At 42.1% G+C, this 16,928-nt stretch overlaps 3 protein-coding genes across 6 annotated transcripts in view; 1 reads left to right on the top strand and 2 right to left on the bottom strand.

Moving 5' to 3' along the window:
* Positions 1–5,800, bottom strand: part of LOC115729544 (mitogen-activated protein kinase 9-like) — a 37,885-nt gene extending 32,085 nt beyond the window's left edge. Inside the window, exons 1-13 of one of the 3 annotated variants that reach the window (XR_007199210.1) lie at positions 5,267–5,799; positions 4,277–4,685; positions 4,072–4,199; positions 3,914–3,973; positions 2,752–2,901; positions 2,375–2,530; positions 2,131–2,268; positions 1,973–2,046; positions 1,297–1,398; positions 963–1,176; positions 398–520; positions 339–361; positions 30–202 (exon numbers count right to left, since the gene is read on the bottom strand). Coding sequence is in view for 1 of the 3 variants with exons in the window: in XM_048282290.1 (XP_048138247.1) it covers positions 449–520; positions 963–1,176; positions 1,297–1,398; positions 1,973–2,046; positions 2,131–2,268; positions 2,375–2,530; positions 2,752–2,901; positions 3,914–3,973; positions 4,072–4,199; positions 4,277–4,685; positions 5,267–5,581 (1,818 nt within the window). In the remaining 2 variants the exon portion in view is untranslated. Of the gene's footprint in view, positions 1–29; positions 521–962; positions 1,177–1,296; positions 1,399–1,972; positions 2,047–2,130; positions 2,269–2,374; positions 2,531–2,751; positions 2,902–3,913; positions 3,974–4,071; positions 4,200–4,276; positions 4,686–5,266 lie in introns of those variants that run through there. The other 2 variants (XR_007199211.1, XM_048282290.1) reach the window with 2 other exon arrangements.
* Positions 809–12,297, bottom strand: LOC115729546 (ras-related protein RABA6a-like). 2 transcript variants are annotated; one of them, XM_048282291.1, is made up of 3 exons: positions 11,804–12,297; positions 9,460–9,905; positions 809–824 (listed from the first exon to the last, which is right to left on the bottom strand). In XM_048282291.1, exons 1-2 carry the CDS (start codon positions 12,019–12,021, stop codon positions 9,473–9,475), a joined length of 651 nt encoding a protein of 216 aa, XP_048138248.1. In that variant the 5' UTR covers positions 12,022–12,297; the 3' UTR covers positions 809–824; positions 9,460–9,472. The 2 variants fall into 2 exon arrangements, with proteins under 2 accessions (XP_048138248.1, XP_030516021.2); XM_030660161.2 differs by lacking the exon at positions 809–824 and having other exon boundaries at positions 9,276–9,905; positions 11,804–12,296.
* On the top strand, positions 7,445–9,100 carry LOC115729545 (peptidyl-prolyl cis-trans isomerase FKBP17-2, chloroplastic). The gene is made up of 3 exons (XM_030660160.2): positions 7,445–7,892; positions 8,423–8,467; positions 8,547–9,100. Exons 1-3 carry the CDS (start codon positions 7,522–7,524, stop codon positions 8,899–8,901), a joined length of 771 nt encoding a protein of 256 aa, XP_030516020.2. The 5' UTR covers positions 7,445–7,521; the 3' UTR covers positions 8,902–9,100.
* Positions 12,298–16,928: the final 4,631 nt, after the last annotated feature.

Below are 16,928 nucleotides of genomic sequence, written 5' to 3' on the forward strand. Positions count from 1 at the left end.
TCTCGAGGTACCCCGTAAATTGCAACATATGATGAAAAAAGGGATTAACTTTGTAAATCAACTGATTTATCCATATGTACAAGTAAGGGCTCCAACAAATTGTCAATAGGAAACTAATACACATGACAGCCAAAGCACGTCTACGGATTCTTACGCAAAATTCTCTACCTTAATATCAAAAACTTCTCCGTCAGGCAGAGCGCTGCAAAAACAAAACCGCACAATTTTATAGTTCAATAACAAAGCCAGCGATTCACGGAACAAAAGAACGTCTCCACTTCATGCTAGAATGCTGAATGAAAAGGTTAACCTGGACAAACTTATATTTGTAGGTCTACCTGCAGGAAAAGGGATCGTGAACTGTGACAAATGTTGAGCATTATTCTATGGTGATAGCCACCGGACACGAACTCGTCGGTGATCCCTTTCTTGAATGGAGTTGAAGTCATCAAGCATGGAGAGCCTCGACCTTTCGAGACAACCCATCAATAGCCTCATCATTCACTTCAGCCTCCTCATGCTGTCAATAAAAAGGATTGAGTCATATGAGTAGAAGATAGAAACTGAGAGAAACCATTTCTGTAGGTTAGTTGCTGGAGTACAGCCACGGCGTATCTGAAAAGTACTTGCAAAAAAAAAAATCCAACAAGAAATGGGGCAAGATTTGAGTCCTTGAATTACTAAAGCAAACTGATGAGCCATGAAAGTGTCAAAGAAATCGATTAAGGTAGGGTAATAATTATCTTAACAAATTAAGAAACAAAGACGTATAAATGTCAGTTCAAAAAGGTTCTGAAAAACAGGAGAGAAAAAAGAAAAATTCCATCGCACTGCTCTCGCGCTCTGAATTTTATTTTACATTTCTACTAAAGACGGCACAGCAAACCCTCATCATTGTCCAACCGAAAAATATTAACACTTGTCAAAATGCATAGAATGAATCAAATTGAAGTAACACACACCTCGGTTTCTCTTCCCTGAACGCCAATGCACTTGGAAGCACTGATGCTGGCACTCTTCAATAAGCAACGTGTACTATTTGGTTGGTTGGGATCATGTTGCGCATCGGAATTTGGATTTCCCAAATTATTAGACTGCTGCGCTGCCTTTGAAGGGCTGGTGGCAACAGAGGCACCTGGATTCTCGCCATCATTGTTAGGTTCGCAAACTCTCTCCCTAAAGGAAACCATGCCACAGTAAATAACGTGCACAAATGGATTTAAAGCACAATGCCAAGACATGCGTTCTGACTCTTACATCTAGAAACATCATAGCTTATACAAAATCTGAACATACCTCGGCAATGAAGCATTTTGCCTTAGGATTGGCATGCTTCTTTCGCCTTTACCGTAGTGCTCCTCCAGATGGGCAAACTGTCGCTTGAATCGATCAACACCACTGAGAAAAAGCAAAGAGATTGATGACACTTCACCCATTACCCGGAGAACGTGTTTTAAACATTTTTAACGATACCAGAAATACAGCAAACTTTTCAATGTCCTGTGAACAAACTCATCAGTTCATGTGATACAATCAATCAGGAATTATCGAATGTTTTCTTCTATGAAACTTCACTCAGATTTACAGGTTGAAAAGCCATTCTACCTCCCTTCTTTTTCTTTCTAATAAAAGCATTCATCATGATCAAAGTTGTAATGAGAAGTATGTAGAGTATCCAGAAAGTGCAAACAAGTTGGCAAGTAATTGGTACCACACAATCCCTGTAAGCTCTTCTCTAAACAGAGATTTGGGTTCGGTTCAGGTATATTTAGGGGTTTTAGGACCTAGTTAGTAGGTGTCATAAATGAGATAATTAGGGTTATGGAAGTCTCATGCTCTATAAACAGAGCCATCTTATGTACTCTTTCTATCAAGTCATTGAGTAAAGGTGTAGTCTTTACTTTTTCTTCTCTCTCTATCTTGAAGATCCTAAAATATTTGCAAGTTCAAATAGTTAAGATATCTGGCAGACCTTGGGTACATGAAGCTTATTTGATCTCCTCCACGAAGATACTCCTGGAGCATCTGAGGATGATACTCTAATATCTGTACAAATCAAAATAACAGATAGTTAGCAATAGTAACAAAAGCTATACGATGCGAGGACACAACTATTTTTAAGATTAGTACCTCACGGTAAATTAACTCTCTGACATCATCTTTCGTCAGTTTTCTTCTCTCGAACTCAAACTCAAGTTTTGAGATGGGTTGAGCGGATGGTTCACGATCCAAATTGGCCAAACCATGAAAATAAGGATCAGCTAGTCCCTGTAGACATAGGTATTACTCATACCATGAGCACATATACTCAAAAATAGAGACTTGTAACTTTTCAGGGGAATTATATGGATATGTAACTTCATATTTCCACAACCTCTTCAGCAGTCGGACGATCTTTAGGGTCAAATGCAAGAAGGCGCTCCAGCAGGCGAAGAGCCAGTGGATCTGCATTAGGGAACTTTTGTTTGAAAGGAACAGGTTGTTTCTTCCGCATGTTACTAAGGTACCTTCTAGCCTTTTCATTCCGAATCTGCCAATTGCAGAAAAAGTTATTTCAGGGAAAGAGAATACCATTAGAACAAAATGGTAAACTCAGTAAACGAATAGTAGGACTGTGATGTGTGCTGAATTGTGGTATGCATACTGCATACTTGCTCATGTATGGGTATTTGTGCATGTTTGGATACAATTAACGTGTTATAATAATCAAATTACAAAGTTGACAGATGATCATCATAAATAGCAACTAACCCTTGCAATGGCTTCAGGAGGAGGAGTGCCAAGCAAATCAGTCATCAGATCCAGTTGATGCACCACATTTTTCCCCGGAAATAGCGGTTTTCCTGTGAGCATTTCCGCAAATATGCATCCTATGCTCCAAATATCAATCGCCGGGGTATACTGAAAATTAGAAGGTAAAGTGGATTCTATCAGCACATGTAAGCCGAAACTACTAGCATGGCATCTTTTCAGAAAATGTCACTCAACTCAGCTGACTTCCATAAAAATTCCCAGGCACACTTCACAAGATTGTAAAAGCTCACTAATACGAATGAGAACATGCAATAACTGTGCATACAGGCAGGTGCAATGTCCGTTACAGCCTCTTTTATTACTCCAATAATCTATACATACATGAACTGGGCTAGAGAAATGCCCCCTCAATGTCAATGTCAGAATTAAAACTCTTCAAACATCACTGGACACAGCGAGATACATAAAAGAGAGGAATTATGACAATAAGCATAGGACAATAAAGAAGACACAAAAACCAAAATTTGATTGTCTTTAGAGGAAACAAACGTGTGGGGTGAGTAAAACACAAAATGTGTGGGCATGTTGTCTGTCTACTGCAAGACAGGACTAGAAGATTTTTTTTTTTTTTTAGGAAACGTCAAGCAGGACTAGAAAATTTGCTTCTCATAAAAGCCAAAAAGTTTGTCTTTAACTCTTTTGCAACAAATGGTAGTTTGCATAACCTAATTGGGGATAGTGTACCAACAAAAGTTCAGTGGAGGCAACTGCACTGCGCTCATACAAAGAGAGAACAGCTCCAATGAAAAATATTTACCCTCTTTTGCAGGGTTAGAGAGAACAAAGAAATCTTTGAAAGTGAAACAGCCTTTGCACAAAGTAACTGACTCTGCATGCTTTCACCTATGTGCATCCCCCACCAAATGAGAGAGGATCAATACTCTTACTCTCTGCATTATGGCTCAAAATATAGTGGGGGTAAGTCACAGCTATCATGCAGTAAATGTCCAGCAAAAAATACATTGAACAAACAGGAGGATGGACATGAAAGCCAGAAAATTATCCATGATGAGAGCATTCAACAGTAATTGGGGAAGAGGTCCATGTTGCTTCTGCCACCAACAAAAACTAGAGATAATTTTCGTATAATCCAGCTTACTTTGGAGAAGAAAGAACCACAGAGTTCCGGAGCTCGATACCACCGAGTTGCAACATAATCCTGTAACAAAACATAAGTTTAGCTGGGATATACCATTGTGGATGAGATAGTCAAAGAATCAGAGTTCATGGTGGGAGATCTGCAGGAAGATACTTAACGGTCCAGAATATAGCTGATGGAGCGTCGTTGAAGGATACACGGGCAAGCCCAAAATCGCAGATCTTTAATTTACAATCAGCATTAGCAAGAATATTTTTCGGTTTTAAATCTCTATGGAAAACATTAGCTGCAAAGGATCAATTGACAACGGTAAGTTCCTGGTGAGGGCATTAAAGCGAAAAGAACTTGTGAAAATTTACCAACCGGCATGAATATATTTTAGACCACGAAGAAGCTGGTACAAGAAAAACTGATAGTGCTCAGGGGTAAGATCATCATTCGCCTTAATAACTTGGTGAAGATCTGATTCCATCAGCTCGAATATAACATATATGTCCCTGAATTCCCGCCGTGAGGGAGGAAGCATGATATGCTTGATTTCCACAACATCTGGATGACGAAGCAGCCGAAGGAGCTTTATTTCTCTGAGAATGCGAGTGGCATCAGAAACGTGCTCAAAAACATCATTGATTTTCTTAATTGCGACTCTTTCTCCAGTGTGGGTATCGGTAGCAGAACCAACCACACCATAGCTTCCTTTCCCAATAACTTCTTGAATTTGATATTGACTAGCTTCACCGTACTCCGTAAAAAAATCTGCTTCAGGAGTTCCCTGCATAAATTACCTGTCATCACCTAATCTACGATGAATAGAGGAATGCAGGGGAAATACACAAATCATTCTATCGGATTCAGTTTGGCCAGCAGCCGCACCATGAAAATTTGTCAATTCTCCAACATTAGCTCACAATCAAAGACGTACTGGGATTAAAAGGATGCTGAATTGCTGATGTGACAACGATACCGTGTTGTCCGGCCAATGAACAATGAATAAAGAAAGAACCTGTAAAAGTCACTCCATCTAGCGCAGACATGGGGGGTGTATTCTCTTCATACAAATTGATAAAACTAATCCGCCAAATAACAGTGACAGACATTGAACCAGTAAAAGTTCAAACTATTCCCAATCCTTCCCTCTAGTTTCCCTGCAAATGCATGTGGCAGCAAGTTCAAAAGGAAGCATTATCTGCAAATCTTTCTTCTTCCCCCCAATCCGCCATTCAATCACCAAAAGAACATCAAAGACTAAACAAAGATCACTCGAAACGAGCAGAACGCAAGGAAAATGGTGGATGGAAGGATAATGCAGATCAGATTAACAAAGGGTCGCAAAGAGAATGGTCAATCCGGAACCTTTTTCTGAGAATCGGCAGCCATATTGAAGTGGGTCCGTTTATGAACTTTGATCAGAGACAGTCCGGAGATGCCAAAATCCCCAACGATCGCGAGATTCCCCTTTTGTTCCCGGCTTTCGCTAGCGTCGCCCCCACCGTTCGGGGATCGAGCGTGAGATTCGCTCAAGGACACGTGACGCTTCCCACAACGGGAGTTGCGGTAACCGTTGCCGCTATTTTGGTCGGGATGGTTGTGCTGGTTGTTTGGGACAGTCGTGGACGAGCGACGATGGAACCAGCGACGAACACCGTCCACGAAATTGTTGCTCCCCATTTAGAGTGAACACGAATTGTGGATCACCAGCACTTGACCTGCTACTCCGATCTCGAGCGAGCTGTCGCGACGTTATTGAAGATATGTGCTCTGAGTCAGAGAGAGAGAGTGTGACGTGGAGGGAGCGTGTGCTGTCCTTTTATGATGTTCCGAAATCGCCCCCGGTGCCTTGACTCGCACCACTGATGAAAGGAGAGAGCTTTCCCTACTCAAGGATGAAGGTGGGCATGATCATTTGATTAGCAGATCATCCTCGTTTAGAAGATAAGCAAGACAGTGATCGCTCATAGTGAAAAACTACACCAGTGATGAAGGCTGAGACCCTCAAACCTGCAATAAACATTTATGACTCCGAATTGATTACCGTCAAAATCATCACCAACAACCCAAGAACTCCGCTAGCGTACAAGTCAAACTGTCTGATGGACAGAAACTAAAATAGTCAAACTGAGAGATAATATGGATCATATGAATTTAATGCCCGCTAGTGTGGACTACTAGAACTTGCGACCAACAGCCCAGATTAAAAGCCCGCGTTGACGTTGGATTTCCTATGATCGTCAATTCCTCCACCCTTCATCTTGTTCACTTGCGCCAGTCGATCTGGTTTTCGTACGACTATCGGGTCGAGTGCCCGTTGTCATTGACGTTCCTGCATTTTCCCCTTCAGATCTTCTTGCCTCGGCTTCACAGGCCGATCGCGACGCCAGATGGGCTTCCCTCACGTCTGCTGATGTTGAAGCCGCTTCTTCTTTTCTTGCCGTCGTTTTGGCGATCGCAAGACGGATGCAAGACCGGTTCTTGCGTCTGCTCGCGTTGGTCTTCTCGACCTGGCCGAGGAATGTGCTGGTTTGGGAGAGAGTACAGGTGCACTGAGGAGATGCAAGAAGCTGCCCTTGATCGGTTAATTTCCCGAGATGGTGAGAGAGGGAAGGCCTTGTGACTGAATGTGAGTTCATGGTTTTGTGATCTGATGTGTGAAGAGACGGATTGCTCTGTTGAACCCCTTCCTCCTTCAATGCTTCAATAGCTTGGTGAATCATCGGGCAAGCATCCCATTTTGGTCTTCTGATGAACAAATCAATCAAATTGTCTTGCATTAAGCCAGACCAACCCCAGAACAGAAATTTCACTAAAAATCTATACGTTGCTAGCTAAAACTAAGCTCGAATATCTAGAATCTACATGGAAAAGGTATGATGCAATTTCATTAACACAGAATATGGTGGATGATCAGGAGTACGGAGAAGTAGTGGGGAGTTGAGTCGAAGACGACAACCCATCAGCTCAATCCCGTGATTCGATAAAGGGCTTTTTTGGTTGGAGCTTGCAAGCTCAATAATGGCATCTCCAAGCCTTTTTAGAAAATCCCATGACTAGACGTATCGGCCACGATCACGGGTATCACACATTCACTATTTAGTAGAGTCCAAATATATATTCGGCATTCGTTTTCGTAAGGAAGATGGAGATGAGAAGAATTCAATTTGTAGGCCACCCATAAGAGGCCAAACTTAACAAAAATTTGAAGGGAGGCTTTCGAAGCAGATTCAACAGTCCATGCAGTTTGCATGAACTAAGCAAGCACCAAAGAAAGAATATTTTCTTTATTTACTTTTGGCAGGTAAAAGAGTAGGGTTGAGACTATATTTTTCGAACGGTAAAAGTATTATAAATTGAGATCTGTTTCTTTTGAAATTAACTATGGTATATCCTGAAAATGGTGCAAAACGATTGTCCATTTTAACGGTGGAAAGAAAGAAGAAGAAGAAGAAGAAAGAGAACATGTCTCCCCCTCACCAATTGAATTGTGGATAAGATGGGCCCCTCCAATTTTACCTCCTCGTCCTTCGTCACAAACATTCAATCATCAAAAACATCGAAAGGCCGAAGATTTCTTGTAGCCTCACTCGACAGCAGACGAGGGAAGAAAATCAAGAATGGCCACTTTCTTTAGCTCTCCTCCGTTTCTCTCCCGCCCCATCACCAGGACTCTGAACTTCTCTTCCTCTTCACCATCCCCACAGAATCCTCCTCCGCAGCCGCCGCCAAATCCGCCACCGCAGCCGCCGTCGCCGCCCCCTCCTCAGCAGCTGAGCGCCGCCTCGCCGCAGCAGCCCCAGCCGGCTTCCGTCAAACCTCAGAAGAAGCAGAGGACGACGGCCGAGTCGACGGACTGGATCGCGAGCTCCCTGACCCGGCGGTTCGGGCTCGGCGCGGGCCTCGCTTGGGCGGCGTTCTTGGCCGTGGGCGTCGTCTCCGAGCAGATCAAGACGCGCCTCGAAGTTTCGGAGCAGGAAGCCAGTACGAGGTTTGTGGCGGTGATCAGTTCCTGAATTTTACCCGTTAATGCTTCGAAGCTACAAATGCGTTTTTGGATTCGCAGCTTGTTTCTTCCATGGCGATGAGAATAGCTAGTGCAAAATTAGTATACGTGGCGAACTTTATCAGTAAATCTGCCATTACTTGAAGTGAAACCATCCTTTCTTTAGCCGCATTTAAAGTTAACTTCACAACCGGCGAAAGACGAAAGTGTGGCCAAGTGGGTATGATCTTGTTCTTGATTCTTGAACATTGCCACTGTCAGAACATTGCCACTGTCAGTGGGCCAAAAGTTTTTGCATCACCACGCAAACTCCTAACTAAGCTTCTATCTCCAGGCAATGAGAAAGACAGAAGTGTGTGATTTTTTATGCTACAGGCGTTTCAATAAAGTTTCGATTTTGGAATCGTCAATTCATACTGTGAACCGCTGGCTGTGAAATGATAAAACAGTATTTTGGGAGCCCAGTTCTCTGCCTTACTTTGTCTGAAACAGCTGATGCAGCTGTCATTGTACAGGAACGTCGAGAAGGAAGAAGAAGTGGTTTTGCCTAATGGGCTAAGGTACGCCTCGTGCTCTGTAATTTTGAAGCCTGAGGGCTGCCATGAGTTGATCGCTTCTTCATACCTGCAAACAAATTAGGTACTATGAACTTCGAGTTGGTGGCGGCGCATTGCCAAGGCCAGGGGACTTGGTTGTGATTGATCTCAAGGGGGAAATACAAGGAAGTGGCAAAGTTTTTGTCGACACATTTGAGGGCGATAAGAAGCCGCTGGCATTAGTGATGGGGTCGAGGCCATACAGTAAAGGAGTGTGCGAAGGGATAGAGTACGTCTTGACGTCGATGAAGGCGGGAGGTAAGAGAAGAGTAATAGTTCCTCCAAGTTTAGGATATGGAGAGGAGGGCGCCGATTTGGGGACGGGGGTCCAGATTCCTCCGTCTTCGACCTTAGAATACATTGTCGAGGTCGATAAAGTCTCTATTGCACCTGCTTGAGATATCACATCTCTGACCTGACATCATACACATTAGGAGCAATGTACTTGGCATATATTCATTTTTGGTCTGGTTCTTTTCGGAATGCACTGCCAAGGAATAGCTGCTCTTAAGAAGCTTTTGGGTCCTTGACTTGTTTCCTGATGTTTCAAGATAATGATCATTCTCGGTGATATTGGTGGTAAATCTATTCTCCAATCCTAGTCTCTCTCTCTCTCTCTCTCTCTCTCTAGTTTGATAAATGTCGAATTCTGTACCCCGATTATTTGAGGCAGGGCGATGGCGTACTCGCCCCGTTTACCCAGCGCTTAGGCTTTCGATGGGTTAAATTGTTAGCAATATCAGATCCTGGAGTCACCTTCTGCGTAGCCATCTACAGAACAACGTTTCATTCATTTCTCATCTGAATCAGTACATCAAAAATGAAGGGAAGGTGTAAAAACAGAGGAACAGTAAGTCACAACAAGGAAGCTGAATGGACCCACATTCCGAAAAAAAAAAATTCAAGATATGGTCAGTAGACAATTATAAATTTGGTACTGACTCGTAAAAAAAAAAATAATGGTTGGGATTAAGTTGAACAACAGGATGATTTTTTAGTAGCAGTGACCTCATCAATCTGAATGATCTGCTTAGGACCCTGGAGGCTACTGGTGACTTCGTTGCTCTTGGCTTCTAAGCTCTTCTGGCTAGTGATCTCATGGATTTTGGTGATCATCTCCAGGAACGCTTCTTCAACGTTCAGATTCTCCAGAGCAGAAGTCTCCATGAAGCACAGATCCTCTGCCTCTGCGAAGCTCTTCCCTTCTGCCAGGTCCACTTCTCTAGAGCTGCTCAGATCGGACTTATTCCCGACGAGGACCACCACCATGTCGGGATTCCCGAAGTCTCTGAGCTCGCGCAGCCATTTCTTCACGTTCTCGAAAGTCGCTCGGCGCGTGATGTCGTACACCAGCAGCGCTCCCAGCGCCCCACGATAGTATGAACTGGTGATGGCTCGAAATCTGCATTGAGAAGTTTTCATTGCCGGGTCAGTCAATTTCCATTCATCTGCTGCTATGAAGGAAGGATTAATCCAAGAGTTCAAATTGACGGATCTAGGCAAAGAAGTACTTTCCTTGGACCGACCCGCCAATCAATCAGGTATAAGTACTATGAGTTAGGGGTGACTAGTTCCAAACCTGAAATCTGAAACATACCTGTTATAATCGATTCTCAAGTTTTGGAACTCATATTTTTCTGGAACCAGTTCTAGAACCTACATTATTTTTCCGGTCCGATTTCCGGGTCTACCCCGGAACCTTTTTTTTTTCTTTTTTTGATTTCATTTTTTACAGCATAATAATATGAGCAATAAAATGACCCGAAGTAAAAGATGATAAACATAAATCCCCACTCGCCAAGCACGGGTCACATATAATTATAAATGATGAAAAGTTCAAACACGTAATCACATACAATTATAAACAATAAATAGTTCAAAAGGATAGAGAGAGGCAACAAAGAATGGAGAAGAAAGAAATGACAATTATAAATAATAAATAGTTCAAAAGAATATAGAGCGAGGCGAAGAATGGAGAAGAAACAAATGAGGCGGGGCAGAGTTAGGCTCAACTTAGAAAAATTATGTTATTTTTACTGTAGCTAAGAACAGGTTTTAAAACTGGTCCGGTTCTCAAGAGGGTCTTCACTTGGAACCGGATCTTGTTCAAACTGTTTCCAGAAATTTGAAACCGAGAACCGAACGTGTTCTTATTGGAACCGAAAGCCAGGCCGGTTATTCGGGCGGTCCGGTCCAGTTCCCGGTTCTACCCGATGCGGTTGCACACCCCTATTAGGAGTTGGGTCCCTCGGGGATTGCTCTACTGGGTCATCCTACAAAGGCCAACCCGACCCAAGACCCTGATTTGGGGGGTCGGTGTGGGACATTATTCTATTCTCTGCCAGACCAGTTCTTGCTTCAATCCAAAGGAAGCATGACAGGATTGTAGGAGTGCACCAATCATGGCTCATCCTCATTGCGACCATGCCTAACGAAAAACTCCCTTTCGCTCTGTTTCTGTTCTTTCTGATCTCATCCTCCAAACCCACCTCTCAACTTGTTTCGTTTTGCTTTTTTGGGCAATGGGGAACTCATAAGTGGTGGGAGAGAAAAGTTCCCATGAATGCAAAAGCAGACAAAGGAGTGCATTAACTGTTCTAATTAGACACGTATTGAACTACCTTGTCTATTTGAGCTTTGAATCATAAAGCGTTGCATTTGGTGGCATTTTTTTGCCCTTAGGAACTGCTTTTCTAAATGCAAATCCCAATCATAGTCTGCGCGATCTAAAAGGTTGTGAGGTCATAAGTGGGCATGCTTCTTGGTCGCACCGGGTCCCACCTTAGTGGATCATCTTTTTGATTTTTTTTTCCTTGCTTTGCATAAGAACCCTAGTGGCATGATTTGTTCAAGATGGTTCACGGATTGACACCAATCACGGACGAGCAGTAGAGACAGAGTGCCCTCTTCTTTGGTTTCGTTCCTGTTTATCAGATGAAGTTCTGAAAACTGCAGAACCATCATCTTTCAGAAACAACTGATCGCCCTAAAAATTATCAAGATGAATTCAAGAACCTCAAGAAAGGCAGCTTAAAAAACCATGCAAGGCGACGAAATCAGCCATGAAAAATATGCACAGGACATGTCTACATGACTTCTATCTGCTTAAGGGAAAAGAGAGTCGATTGGGTATCTGATGCCTCGTACTTCTCTTCAGGAAAAAACTTGGCCTCGAGAAGTGACAATTCCCAGTTGACGATCTCGAGAAATACTATGACCAGAACGAATCAGGACCATCTTCAAACCAGGAAGAGAACAAGACATAAAAAACAGAGACCCAGAAAACAGAGGTGCTTTTACCTTTCCTGCCCTGCAGTGTCCCATATCTGGGCTTTGATGAGCTTCTCCCCGACTTTGACGTTCCTGTATGCGAACTCCACTCCTATGGTGGGTTTCGAATCCAACTGGAACTCGTCCCTGGCGAATCTCGACAGGAGGTTCGATTTCCCGACAGCGGAATCGCCGGTCAAGACGGCCTTGAACAAGTAATCGCACTCCTCGTCGAAGGAATCAACCATCCCTTTTTCCTTTAGGAGGAGAAGAAGAAGCTGACGAAGGAGCAGATTTTCGTTACGGGGAGTAGTTTAAAAACCTGCACGGAACGAGAACAAAGAAGGACTTGAGGCCGCCCGGGATGGTTGGTGCGGCAACTTTCATATACTTCCAAACCAGAGAAGGAAGGCGAGCAGTTTTTATATGGGCATTGGTCTGGAGAGGCAATGAGTATGAACAACATGTGAGACAATCGACATCGACAGCATGGCTGCTCCACGGCCAAATTGATGTAATCAAACAAGGAAAGCCCACCAGGCCAACCCCCTTAAATTCGTTTTCTTAGTTCCCATTTTTCTGAAATTTTTTTTTCAGTTCCCTTCGAGGCTGCGGTGACAATAGGGATTTTCGACAGTCCAATGACGGCAGCCCACGTGGCGGTCCACGGTTCAAGCAGGTTGCTCATGCGGAAGTCGCATTCTGGCCCTTACTTTCTTGGACTTAGTCCTATCCGTTGGTTTTGCTTTTAAAATAGTGCAAGATATGATAATGGTTACTAAACTTTTTCAAATGGAAATTCAATAGCCTGGATGTGACTATTTGTCGTGGAATTCGATCTAGGAGAGATCGGTTTGCAAGTAATCGATGTCCACGACGAAAAAACCGAAACGCACTTCATTTATTCTAAACCTTCTGGTCTTGACCGATTCAAATGTGATAATTACGGGTTTAATAAACAATAGAAGAGAGCCGCCATATATAGGATTTTGCTCGTAATTAAAAGAAAAAGGGAAATGGGGCTGCTTACGTGCAAATGAATGTGTTGTAAATTAAGTTGGGTTCGCAATCAATCGCAGCGCAATTTTAATTGTCAGATTCCTACAATATGTGACCGTATATTCTCTTTGGAGAAAAAAAAATGTAAATACGCAGCAATAAGAAACAAGAAGAGCGATACACCAAACGTTTTTATATGAAAAACCTACCGTGGGAAAAAAAACTACGAGACGTTGGTTCGGGAGCTGCTTTACTATAATCAAAGGATGGCTAAGTTCTCAAAGCATGTTCTCACATTGTTACGAACATAATTTTTTGGGGGCGTGTCGTAAAAGTGCGACGACAAATTTTGAAGATCGAGCTTTAGTGTGCCCCTCTTTTTGGAAATGTTCAAGGCCAAAAAGACCCAAGAGTTCACAGCTTTGATTCACAAAAGACCTTGAAATTTCTTTTTCGAAAATGACTTTCCAAAATTCATGCATGAACTTGGAATCTAATTACCCAACTACTCTAGTAGATCGAAAAATGTTTCGAGTTGAAAGCAAATTTGAAATCATGGTCATTAAGACTTTGACTGAAATTTCTTTGATTGTGCATCCATGTATTGGTACGTGCATCTTGCATAAAAAAATCCCCATGGAGGTCAATTGATCCGATAATTTTGCAAAATGAAAAAGAATTGTTGAATGTGCCAAATGGGAGCATTTAGCACGACGAAATACAAGCCTTGTCCAAACATGTCCCCTTATATACATTTTGAGAGCGAAGTGAGATTGTCCAAAAAAAAAGAGCCAAGTGAGAAAAAAATTTGGGCCCAGGTAAATTTCTTTTCACTTAGGTGGAATTGTTTTGTTACTGGGCTCGTATATTGATATGTTGCGTTTGGAACTAATTTGATGTCTTTAATTGGTCTGGATTCGGCTCATTTGGCTGAGCCCAGTACGTTGGTGACCCAGACCTTGAAGGTCTGGGTTCGGCCGGCCCGGGTCGAGTAATTGGACTCGACCCGGATCCCTTTGAATAATTAAAATAAAAAATAAAATAAAATAAAAATGGGAAAAGTTCAGAAAATTCAAAAAAGAGATGAATTAATGGGAAAATGCCTCTGCTTGTCTATTTTATCCGATTAAGCTTTATGTGCTTGATTATTGACTACTCGTCATGTTCTATTTGCATAGTTCAATTGGATTTTGCATGTGAATATTTTGGTGAATTATTTGATCGGCAATGCATGTCTCAATAGATAAATTAGTACCGTAATTAGAGTGTAATTCGAGACGCTCGTTTTATCCTTTAATTGACCGAACTTTGCTAACTATTTGCTTTGAGTAAATGAATGTTTAATTGCTCAAATGCATGAGATTGACATTTTGACGATCGATGGCGATGTTCACGGAGATAGCGGGCCATTGGATCTTGGCTATAGGAAGACCGATGCCCATTTTGGTCCGATTTGTTGTGCACCCGATCATGTCTCGGGTTCCATTGGTTTGCAAATACCCGACGAGTTGCAGGTTTTTCTTTATTGCTTTAGCATAGCTTCTTATTTTGATTTTACCCTCTTTTATCCCTTTCGTGCTTTGGTTGCTTTTCCTTTTCTTTAGAATAGGATGATAAACTTAGAAAATGCCATGAAATGAACTTCAATAAGAACATTTTGCATAAACACTTAGCGCGACCGAAAGAACATTTTTTTCAAGAGGGAAAATTCTATCGAACCTCGCATGATCATATTAAGTAATAAAACAAACCTCACGGTAATCTGAAAAGACTCTAGTAGAAATACTAATGTAATCAAATTTCCGGACCCTTAATCTTTGGTTGCGTAGAATTGAACGGTTTCTCATGACCGTACGATAAGGTTTCTGGTCTACCTTCCTCAAAAACCGGTAGTGACTCCATTTGCATGTATACATACATATGCCACCCGATCACACTAAGATCGAATCTGATTTTTCCTTCGGGACTTGGTATGGGCTCGGAAGAGCTCGAGCCAAAGCCTGTTTTCGAGGCTTGGCAATCCATTAGTCCATCGCTTGATAATTTTTTATAGAGATCGAGGTAGGTCGCGACAGCTTAGCGGCTCTACTAGAGACTTGAGAGGATTTAAGCTGTAAAGAACCGGTTGATTGTTATCTAACTTGGTCTATATTTTGTAATGCATGTTAAAGTCGTGAGTAAAAACGAGATTAGTCGCTAACTCGTGTTAGATGTTTTTGTGGGTGAGCGTTATAAGGGGAGGCATGATTATTAACCCTTTTCTTGCGGATGGAGTTTGGTTGCATGAGTATGTGAATGTTTACCATTTGAAGCGGTATTTGTTAGATTCAATTGCATGTCTATTACTTTAGCACGACACCGAATGCACACACACCCGCGCCTACAACCCCAGACACATCCCTTAGGAAACCAATAGAAGGAACTGGAATTGGAATCTCTGTGAGGAAAAACAAGGGGTAATCCACTTTTCAATTCCGTTCATTCTGAACTATGGATTGGGTGTCACTGTAATGATAGTTGTGCAATGGAATCAACCATTTCTACAATTTTTTCAGACTTAGACAAACAATTCTAAACTCAAAATCAAGCAATCCTATGATCGTTTTCAATACATTCAAGTCACTTTGAACATGACTCAACCTTATTCAACATCGTCTCAACATTTTCCAGCATCATTGAACAATATTACGAGAAGTCCTAAGCACATCAGGTGTGGATTCAGCAAGCTGGCGCCTCACCAAGCAAGCTTAACGAAGTTATAGTTGATTCAACCTACCTTCAGGTTGTTTTGTTGATGATTTATCTTGATACAGAGCTGCTGTTCAACAGAAAATGTAGTGAATTCAGTGAAGAATCTATACTGATCTGTCATCAGAACCAGCTGACGAAAGAAGAAGAACGCTTAGCCCTGATTTTGTTTCTAGAATTGCTAGAAAGTGGTCGCGTTTAGAGCATTGACGAACTGAGCGATAATCTTAAATCGGCCACCCATTCCATTGGAGGAGAACCGAGAATTGACTGCGAACGATAGTGTCTACAAGGACCGTCCACTGATGACGGTGACGATGTGGTTCGTTTCCGTGAATCTTCAGGTTCATTGCATGCAGACTTTAGAGGATTAGTGGAAATCCTCTTCGTTCTCTGCTCTTTCCATAGAATTTCTGAAGAGGCCCTTTGGATTTTGTTTGGCCATGGTCGGAGAGGTAGTCGGTGGAGAAGGTTTCCAGGTGAGAGAATTTTGTGGCAGAATTCCCAAAGAGGGAATGGGCGAGAGAGAGATTTTTTAGGCGGAGAGCTGGGGGAGATCCTCCACTTCAATCAGCAAGAGAGAAATCATCGGAGAGAATCAGTGGGTTTGAGGCTGAGTTCGGGTCTAGGGTTTTTCCAAAGTTGTTCTTAGTTTATCTTCACATTTGGGATGAATAATATTAGCCCTATGATTGAACCAATAATAGCTCATGTGAACACTAGGTGAACAAGAAAAGATGGATTGGCTCGTTTAAGATGATATGTTTTCTCTAATGAATGGCTAAGTTTAGATTATTTTGTCGATGCAATGACATTTTGGTCATTGTTGGCGCTAGAGGGCCATTTGGAATTGAAAAAATTGGCTTGAAATTATGGTCAATAATATTTCCAGAATCAAATGTGGTGAAGAAAATAAATTTAGAAAACGTCTGAAAATTGACGAATTTTGATTTTGGCTGATCGAAATTCGAAGTTCTCGATTTGGGGAAAAGTCATTTACCGGTCATTTTTTTGTAAAATTGACGACGCCAAAATGAAACTGGGATAGCAAAAGGCTGATTTGACTCGTTTTCGGGAAGATGACCAAGGGTTGAATTTTTGAAAACTAAGTGCAGATGACACAGAAATGACGTGCTCATGCGAGAAAAAAGTACTAAAAGATGCTAAATAACTCTTTTTTGTTTGGAAACGGGTCTTGTTGCGATCAAAAACCCTAATCCCGATCTTTTGTCTTTTAGTATATTGTAGGCTAAAAATCAGGTGACAACATGATGTAGAGGCAAAATGGTGAAAAGGTTGAGGTTTCATTACACACGACAAAGGAATGGGTCGGGGTCGAATTTGGGTTAGATCGTAAATAGTCTGACCCAAATAAACCCATTTTAACTTGTTACTTACAATACCAATC

Source organism: Rhodamnia argentea, chromosome 7 (assembly GCF_020921035.1).
Source record: "Rhodamnia argentea isolate NSW1041297 chromosome 7, ASM2092103v1, whole genome shotgun sequence".
Taxonomy (NCBI): domain Eukaryota; kingdom Viridiplantae; phylum Streptophyta; class Magnoliopsida; order Myrtales; family Myrtaceae; genus Rhodamnia; species Rhodamnia argentea.

Excerpts from the sequence above, each read along its gene's own strand:
- LOC115729546 (XM_048282291.1), bottom strand. The coding sequence starts at position 12,021 with ATGGTTGATTCCTTCGACGAGGAGTGCGATTACTTGTTCAAGGCCGTC. Across the intron at positions 9,906-11,803 it reads GACACTGCAGGGCAGGAAAG|ATTTCGAGCCATCACCAGTT; the intron begins GTAAAAGCACCT and ends TTCTCAATGCAG.
- LOC115729545 (XM_030660160.2), top strand. The coding sequence starts at position 7,522 with ATGGCCACTTTCTTTAGCTCTCCTCCGTTTCTCTCCCGCCCCATCACC. Across the intron at positions 7,893-8,422 it reads GAGCAGGAAGCCAGTACGAG|GAACGTCGAGAAGGAAGAAG; the intron begins GTTTGTGGCGGT and ends GTCATTGTACAG. Across the intron at positions 8,468-8,546 it reads GTTTTGCCTAATGGGCTAAG|GTACTATGAACTTCGAGTTG; the intron begins GTACGCCTCGTG and ends CAAACAAATTAG.